Consider the following 9,309-nt stretch of genomic DNA (forward strand, 5'->3'; position numbering starts at 1 on the left):
TATTTTTTATGCTATCTTGCAAATCCTTCCTGAGTGGCACTCATTACAAGTGATGCCCCCATTTTTATTTATTAAACCCTAATCCAGTAGAGTTGTGAAACTTGCCAAGTTTTTACCCGTCTTTGTATATAGTGAAGTGCACACATTTTTAGGTTTCATATTTGGACCAATGTGCAACATATCAATTGTGTGTGTTCTGTTTGAATCATAGGAAGGACGGCTGGTTTAGTGTGGAACACCCGCATGTCTTCAGAATGAGTTGAGGGGTATACAGTTTTGATGACCGTGTCATTTTTTCATGTATTATTGTTCTTTGAAACAAAGCGTTTGTCAAATAACTTGCATCACCAAAATGTCATCATGCACATGGCATTCACTTGCTTATGTCGGTTGCTAAATCAATACCTCTGGAATCTTGCTCATCAATTTCATCATCAAGCATACCTTCTCTAGGACTTACAGTGTACTGCAATGCCTGTACTTCCAGTCTGTAACAATGGTTGACTTAAGCCTCTGCTCATCATAGTTTTTCATTTTAAGTGCTCCAAAATTTTCCAACAATTGCATTGTAAGTTTCACACCTTCATGGGTTATGAGGTAAGAAACAAAGATTGCACTGCCTTCTTTTGCCAACCAACTTGAAGGCACTGAACTCGAACCTTTATTGTGGTGTTTTCCAATGTGTTTTATGAAATCCAGTTTGATATCTTGCCAAGAACTCCCGAAATACACCTGAAATAAAAAGTAGATCATGTTACTCGCTGCACTGGCCACAGATCTTAACAGACCGGGGTGAAGAAAGCGCCAGCTTAAATAGACACTGAGGCCAACGCCATTCAGTTAATGCTCTCTACAGATATTCATTCTTAGGCTCTTTCTGGATATGTTGACTTTGTCTGGCAGCAAGACACATTTATTGGTGAGGAAATTGGATTTAAGAGCTTGTAGAGCTAAGCTTACTGTGAAAGCTGTTATAGCTTTGGTTTAGCCATCTTCGTTGTTATTGATGCTAGCTTGAAAATTCTTGCGTTGAGGTTGACAAGTGATGAAATGCCTATCTCTCGTCTGCTTTACGTTAATCTCATTTAATTTACTGCATAGTCCGTTTAAGAGAAAGCCTAGCAGTGCTAATGCGAGTTAGCGAAATATGATCTGGCCACCCATTGCTTCTCACCCTCTCTCTATCTTCCCTCTCACAATTTCCCTCCTCTCTCCTAAGCATGGAGAAGTAGGTTTCCCTCTCTCCACTTTTCCGCTGTTGGCAGGTGGCCATTGAATTAAATTAATTTCACTCAATAATTAAAGTCTTACAGCTGACGCTGTAGATTCTGCGGTAAATGCAGGGTTATATAGCTAAACCAAAGCTATAACAGCTTTCAATATAAAAATCTTCCTGCCAGTCAATTCAGACCCGTAATGCCCACACGGAAAAGGATGGGCTGCCACTGTTTTGAAGTGAATGACTGTGTAGCACAGCGTCTGGGATCCGCATCGAAAGAACGGTGTCCACGCATGCATTTTACTTGCGAAATCGACCGGTAATGGCGACGCATGCATCTAGTCTTTTCTAGCTTATAAAAGTGCCATTTCTGGTGATAGCGGTCTCTTTGTAGAACTTGGTATCTTGTCACTACAGCCAACTTCTAGTTGTCCTCGGTGTCCCTTTAAGTTTGTGGCTATTTGTACAAGACATGGCAAAACAAGACGTGTGCAAGGTTCTCCGATAGCCTAACACCCTGACTCATTTGTCTGCAAAAGAAAAATTAGTCGGTCATAAACGTGGTAGAAACAGTGTCGAGATCTACTGGTGTCAATGCCAGCCAACTACCTTTTGTGCTTAAATTACATTCCAAGCCAGCTGGTATCCACTTCTAATAGCTTCTACACTTAATGCTATGAAGCAGCATCCAGCAATGTATTGTGAATTCCGGTATACAGTCCATAGACTGTACATGTTTAAAAGTTAAAATTTTGGGCCTTGTGGACAATTTATAGGCGTGGACTATACAGCATTTTCAGTAAAGTCCAATAGAGCTCAATGCGAATCTATGTACCGCTTGCAGGTTATATAACGAATACGAATTATCTAGTCAAAAAAAAAAAATTACACCTGATGCAGACTGTATGCCGGAAATTACAGTAACATGCCTTGGGAAAGATGAGATCACACTTAAGAATGTTTTTCCAGTTAAGTGTTAGAGTGTTCTGTAGAACTGGTGAATGTTTAAAAATATGCTGCCTAGTAAGTGGCCCAGTCTGACGGCTTTGGAAGTTGACTTATTCTCATTAATCTTAAGGCTCATTAAAGGCCACACTTAACATTTGAGATGACAAGTGAGCTTGTTTTCCTTCTTTATCATTAAGTGTGCAACATTTGGGAATTTTTCAGGTAAGTGAGCTTGCCGTGAAGCTTTACTATTAATACTGTCATGTTTTATGGTAACACACTTTTGGAGAAATACTTTGAGGCAACGTTTTATCAGTAGACAGTAAAGGAGTAATTTCAGAGTTACATTTAAGTTGCATTACACTTTATTGGTGTCATTTGGCCTAGGAATGCTATGGGTGCTCATTTTTGTTATTTGTGCTTGAGTTTTCATTCCTCTGTCCTGTTGAGAAAACAAAATCTGGCTTGTTGCTGATTTTGTCTTTTTTACCAGACGTAATGAGTAGTCAGATTATTGTGTTACAGAGTTGACAGAATATGAGTATTAATACTGATGATGATTATTTTATACTTCATATATGTGTTGTTTTCAGTTTCAGGGCTGATATATTAGATCATCAGTGTTGTGAGTACCTGGAACTAATGTTGCTCTGTAGATTTGTGATTAAATCATGCTGTTTATAAGAAACTTTCTGCAGTCTCATTGTTTTTTAATTGGAATATGTATGTGCCTTATTTTGGCATTTTATGCATTCTTTAGTATAGTTACTGCTTAGCTTTTGGATATTCATAGTGAATATACAGTGACAACTACTGCTCCCTGAGCTAAAAAAGAAAGCAGCACTGTGTCCTGGTTGTGCATGTAAGTATACTATTTCACTGGGTTTATCCAAAGAACCTCAGGTGGTTGAAATTAATCAATGGTCCTCCACTGCGGTGTCTCTCATAGCCGACATGAAGATTGCAATGTCGTGCCAACTATACCATGCCGTCATGACAGAATACTTCCCGCTGCAATTACCTTTTCAATGTGTGCAGTATTCCACTGCCTTCTGTGGATGCTGGAGCAAGACAGCGGCCGAACTGATCAATGGCCCTAGGCCCCATACCATCTCCGAGAATGGTATTGTCGAGGATGATGATGGTGCCATCTTGCACTTGTTCCGAGGCGTTCACAGCTTGAAGAATCGCTCTGTAGATTGGGTCGGGTATGTTGTATCTGCTGATGGTGAGTTTGCGCCTGGAATAACTTGGCCTCTGAAAATGGTTTTCACGTACATCAAAATCACTGCTCCAAGTGCCCCCTAGTTCTACAAGGCCTTACCACTTGACGGAAGCTGCTCTGAACTTCGTACGGCGTTGTGCGCAGCAGGTCACGCTTGGACTGTCCGCGTAAAGCTGCGCGTGTATCCGAAAGCTTTTTCTGGCGGTTGTGTGCAGGCAGCCCGATTTTGCGTCTCGCCTCATCACTCAGCGGCGGTTCCTGCTCCAATGGCGTCGGCAGGGAGCTGTCAGTTGAGAGTCCTGTGGGAAGATGTCCTCATGCTTTTGAAGCTGTTTTTTTCGAGAGGAAAAAAATGAGAAGAGTTCACTGAAACGAGATCGCTAACCTTCACTACTCGAGACGCTGGGGGTCACCTGTGCTGTAGGTGGCAGATCGACGTGCTTTTTCTGGATGCGCAGCAGAAACTGGTGATGGTAGGGTTCGTACGTCACCCCGTCTTTCTCGAAGAATATTAGCCCACTCAGCTTCCACTCGGACAGTTCTTCGCGGTACCTGTTAAGGCTTAACTAGTGTCAAGCGGACGCGCACTTGAGTGCGAAATGTAGCACGGGCAAGAAAAGGATACGAATGTTTACGGCAAATTCTGCCGTGGAAAGACTCGAAGGGCATTGTCCCTCGCGTGACATCTGTACTATGGACTCAATAATACCCTGTGTAGGAAAAGAAAATTGTTAGGAAGTGAACCAATGAAACCGGTAGATGAGGACCTGACCTGTTCGTGGTGCAATATGTCGGCGCTGTCAGGCGGCCTGTATAAGAAAAAACAACCTCTGGTTAGAGTTGTACATATTAAGAGGATTCCTTTCGACGACCTTGATTTCTCACCATTCAAGTTTGAACTTGTACACGATCTCTTCATGCCAACAAAGTTTGTAATGAACGCTCATTGTTGCGCTTCTTGACCGTCGTCTGCTTGCAGAGCTCAGCCGGCTCAGCGGCTGGTCATAGCGTTTGAAAAAATATATATATATGCATAAAAAGTTGCAGATTGTGCATTATTTGGACCTGCTAAACAAAATACCTAACGTTTTACCAATTGAAAAAGAATATTTACTGACTCTTATCAAACACGCTGCAGAAACGCAGAATCATAGAAGGTTTCTTGCTCTAAGCGCAGAAAATACCAGTTTGAGAAAAGCCAACATGAGCCAAGAAAAGGCGGCTGCGAATGTCAGTGGCGCTCGTAAAGCAGCGCTCGGAGTCCGTCGGGCTCGGGAGTGATGTCTCGTTTTCTGAAACATAGCAAAGTTTTCGACGACTCGAAGGGCCGTTTCTTTCTCGTCTTATTAACCGAGGCGTCTGACGAAAGACTTTCTAAACTTAGCTTGTCGATAACAGATGGCAACAGCGTATGGAAAGCGGCTACGAGCTTCGAAGAGTCGTGTGGGTCACTCAAATCTCGTCGCGAAGAAAACGTTAAGCATTTAATGTGAGTGTAAAAGGTTTGGCCATAGTCAGTATCTGGGCCTTTTGCGATGCCTGGGCTAAGGCGGCCTCTTTGCAGGAAGCGCATCAGCAACTGTCGACTGGAATCCATTGACGACGCTGAAGAGCTGACTGTCACGCTTGTTCCGCCCGGAAAAACGTACGAGCTGAAGTTCAAGAAGTCTGCCGACGTGAGTGCTGCGTTGCAACGATTTGACCTGCTAGTCGCTGTGGCTGAGGCCGGTGATCTTAAGACGCTCGTGGACACTGTGGACGAGGATATACTGGCTGTCTCTCCGTCTAAGAGGGCCAAGTCTCGCAAGAAAGAAGCTGTCCCCGTGGAGAAGGAAGGCATGAATCTCCTGAACCCTAGGAGCAGAAAGATCGCCCATGAACGTTGTAGCTAAAGAATAGTTAGTGGCCTCCGCGTACAGACGCAACCAACTGAGCACTACTCAGTCAAGGAGGTCATATATAACCTCAAAGTAAGGAGCCCACAAAATCAACTCAGCTTACCAGCCATGTATATAATGAGCGCGAACACTTAACGACCAGACGAGAGAGATTCTTCTGTACTGTACTATGAGAGAGCTTTCTGTACTTGTGGACTTGTGCTCTCTTGCTAACAAGCATGTATACCAGTGCAGAAGAGTAAGGAATGGACTCAAGTACCACATGCAACACCACAAACCTCACTTCACTGACCTGCTTTGAAACCTTTCCTCAAGAACGACCCTGTCGTCTGCGCTTCCCAAAATTCTAGGCAGACAATGCACCATGGATGGATGGATGGATACGGCTGAACCCTTTGCATCGGGCGGTGGCTCAAGCCACCTAGCCATGTCTTGTAAAATTTTACTCCTGTCTTGCTTTTAGCCACCAATCAGATAACCTTCGCTTGGTTACTTCTAACCTCTTAAAATCCACTTTCCCTTCACTATCCCTAAACCCCAATGCCTTGGGTAAGTCAGCCCCGCTGCTTTCCACTGTAGGGTGAAGCCCTTTACAGAAAAGTATCAAGTGTTCAGCCGTTTCCTCCTCCTCTCCGCACGCAATGCACAAAGTGTCTATCTCCTGGTACCTGACTCTATACGTCTTAGTCCGCAAAACCCCAGTCCTGGCCTCAAACAACAAAGAGCTTCCCATACAATTATCATAGATATTTTCTTTGACAATTTCCTGTTTAAAGGTCCGGTATGTTCCCAGTGCCGATTTCGTCAGCATCCCTGTTTTCCACAGAGCTCTCTCTGCTTCTTTAACCTTTTTCTTAGCCGATAATTGCTGATTTGCCCCTTTACTGCTGTCCAGATATTTTCTTGTCAATTTTCTAGTTCGCTTTCTCCATTTCGTGTCAACATTCTTTATATACAGGTATCTGAAAACTTTCCTAGCCCACTGCATTTCCTCCATCTTTCTCAATCGTTCCTCAAATGCTATCTTACTGCTAGCCTCTCTGCTCTCGAAAGACGCCCATCCCATATCACCCTGTACCCCCTGATTTGGTGTATTGCCATGTGCTCCCAAAGCTAACCTCCCTACTCCCCGTTGCCTAATTTCCAGCCTTGCTTGAACATGCCATTTTTTAGCGCTGCCTGGCGGCCAGTCTGCGCAATGTCGAAGCGATCTCGGGGCCCACTGAGTCATGTTCTTCAGGAGGCACTGCAATAACAAAGAAGGCACGTGCGTTGTTGTTGTGCGTGCTGATAGACATCCTGTGCATGGGCATTCAAGATGAGCAAAGACGAGTCCATTTAAAGCGGAAACTTCGTTCACAAAACATCAGTGCTACCATTGAGTTCGACGGAGACATTGCGCATTTGACAGGTGCTGCAAACACTGACGCCGTCCATTTGAGCGGGCATATCTGCTAGGAAAATGGACGGTGTCGTTTGCACTGCTCTGGTTGAAGCGGCAGAACAGACGCGCATGAATTAGCGGGTCGTATTTTTTACCGATACAATCGTGTTTTAGGCGCCGCACATGCAATTCATTCAATGCACGTGTCGCATGTCTTTTTCATGTGGCTCCTCGAAGTTGCCGGTATTCTGTTGCGCCATTCATTTTACGAGGCGTTGTTACTATGTTGTCTCATCGATAGAATCACGTTTTCTTTGTCGGATTGTGCAGCAGGTGCACCAGGTGCAGCAGGTGCACCTAACCTAACCTAACCTAACCTAACCTAACCTAACCTAACCTAACCTAACCTAACCTTCGCCTTGGTGTGAAAATATTCGCCTTGGTGTGAAGCGAGGTTTCTTTTGTGGACAAAGCTCTCTGAGAGTGTACACATGAACGGCATCAGTAATTACTGCCTAATTTAAAGCCTACTGCACTTCGGAGACTTGCCCCGAACACATCACACTGAATGGTGCAACAGTTCTAGTAACCTCTAAATTGCAGACCAACCCCTTTCAGACCAACAGTTACGTGTCCCTTCTTTACTTTTAATTTCTGCGTACGTATTTCATTAAATTTTTCGTAGTTGCTGTTTCGGTCCCTGAGTCCCAGTCTGGGTTACTTTGTGTACGTTGCTATTAGATTCAGGCATTGTGTTTTCTACGATGGCAAATTCAGTGAAATTCAAGTGTTTTGCATTTTCCTTTGCCCCAACCTACTCTAATGCTAAGCAGGGAAATATACAGGTATTTGAGTAAATAAATAAAGCGAAGGGCCCAAAAGTAGCTTTGCCCAGGGGGTGCCAGGTGGGCTTTGAAAGCTGTGGGCAGAGGACATGCAGTGCCGACCTTCATGGAGTGGATGGCCTCCCATACAGCCTTTGCATCGGCCAGCATCAGGTAGTGGCTCTCATGGGGCAGCCGCCACTGGTCCAGGATCTCCAGGGTGCCCGCCTGGTACCGGATGGCCTGAAGCATCGCTGGTCACTCGCACTCCGATCCCGCTGCTGCAAGGATGGTTGCCACGGCAAAAATCTCTATTTGGTCCAACACAAAGGCCCTGTAGCAATCCTTTCAACTAAGAGCCCACTTGGCTAGTTCCAGCTCAATAGGTTCAGTGGTGTCAAAAACTTCTGTACCTCAACAATACCGCCATCCTGACCACTAGTGCCCACTGGAATCACACACTCTTTTGCCAATGGATGAACAAGATGCTTTCAACTGCGACTTATGCACCAACAAAAATCAGTGGATGACAGCTAACACCGCAAAACCTACACACTGTGACCTTCTCGAACAATTACCTTAGAACTAATTTATATAAAAAAAATTGGAGGGGACACTTAAGATCTGCATTAAGAGTATGACGAGATAACAAGATGAGTTAATTCCCATATATGCACAAGGTACGTCATTCTCTCCGTTACATTACTAGAACCCTGGGAGTCGTGATTACCCTGAATGTATAAATAAATAAATAAATAAAATAAAATAAAAAACATGCTTTACCGCGAGCTCATTGCCGCATGTTTCATCGGGGCTTATCTTAGTTTGTCAGTTTGAAGTTATGTGCAAGGCGTGTGTCCTATGTGAAGGTGGCATAGAATCAATTCCTTGAAACATTCCTGGTGTGTACATGATTCTTATTCCCCATAACATTGGTTTTACTAGTTTGTTATTCACTTTGTTATCCAACAGAGACTGCCATTTTTCCCTTAGTTTACAATGTACCAACATCATGCAATCGTTATAAGGCATGTTTACTTCCCTAATTGCCTTGTTGTGAGCTGAACACACCGGACTACTCCCTCGTCGCCTCTATTTCGATCATGATCTGGGCACACAGCAGAATTTTATTTACTTCAGCTGCAGCTGTTGTTATATTGTGTACAATGTCCCCAAGTAGCATGTCCCCATGTAGCGGCAGTGTGACAGCACGTCTAGAGTAAAGAGCTGCGAGTACGCTTAGGCAGCCTGTGTAAAGTTTGTTAAGTTTTCATTTATTATTTTTTTCCAATGCTGACAGAGACAGCGTAACATTCAGCAGTGAAGATTTATTTATTAATAACTCAGGGGTATTACATGAGGGGGTGGAACTTCAGCAGTAAATTTCTTCAATTGACGATCTGAATGACAATGAGTCGATCTGATCAACGATGGCGTTTGGCAGGTCATTCCACTCACTTGCTGTATGAACGAAAAATGATGACAGATGCGCAGAAGTGCGGGCAGGGGGAGGGTAGACTGCCTTCCCCTGGGTTTGTGCGATTGGAGATGCGATGTGCGGGGCTGATAATGGAGTTGAGATGTGGATGATGATAGAATTTATGAAACAGACACAGTCTGGAAATTTTTCCGCGGTTCGCTAAAGTTGTGAGTTGAGCATTGTGTTTTAGTTGAGTTACACTTACATGATAAGAATAGGCTGAGAAAATGAAACGAGCTGAGCGATTCTGTACAGATTCGAGAGTAGTGGAAAGGTTATTTTGATGAGGGTCCCAGATCGCGCATGCATATTCTAATTTGAGACGGATAAG

At 44.0% G+C, this 9,309-nt stretch overlaps 2 protein-coding genes across 2 annotated transcripts; one reads left to right on the forward strand and one right to left on the reverse strand.

Annotated features, from left to right (window-relative positions):
- Window positions 1–620: 620 nt before the first annotated feature.
- LOC144113888 (uncharacterized) lies at window positions 621–4,408 on the reverse strand. The gene is made up of 7 exons (XM_077647265.1): window positions 4,278–4,408; window positions 4,165–4,201; window positions 4,018–4,102; window positions 3,778–3,933; window positions 3,492–3,691; window positions 3,189–3,424; window positions 621–732 (listed from the first exon to the last, which is right to left on the reverse strand). Exons 1-7 carry the CDS (start codon window positions 4,337–4,339, stop codon window positions 687–689), a joined length of 822 nt encoding a protein of 273 aa, XP_077503391.1. The 5' UTR covers window positions 4,340–4,408; the 3' UTR covers window positions 621–686.
- Window positions 4,409–4,608: 200 nt separating this feature from the next.
- LOC144113895 (uncharacterized) lies at window positions 4,609–5,290 on the forward strand. Its single transcript, XM_077647278.1, has 2 exons — window positions 4,609–4,881; window positions 4,957–5,290. Exons 1-2 carry the CDS (start codon window positions 4,673–4,675, stop codon window positions 5,282–5,284), a joined length of 537 nt encoding a protein of 178 aa, XP_077503404.1. The 5' UTR covers window positions 4,609–4,672; the 3' UTR covers window positions 5,285–5,290.
- The last annotated feature ends 4,019 nt before the right edge of the window (window positions 5,291–9,309 follow it).

This window comes from Amblyomma americanum, chromosome 1, assembly GCF_052857255.1.
Source record: "Amblyomma americanum isolate KBUSLIRL-KWMA chromosome 1, ASM5285725v1, whole genome shotgun sequence".
NCBI lineage: Eukaryota > Metazoa > Arthropoda > Arachnida > Ixodida > Ixodidae > Amblyomma > Amblyomma americanum.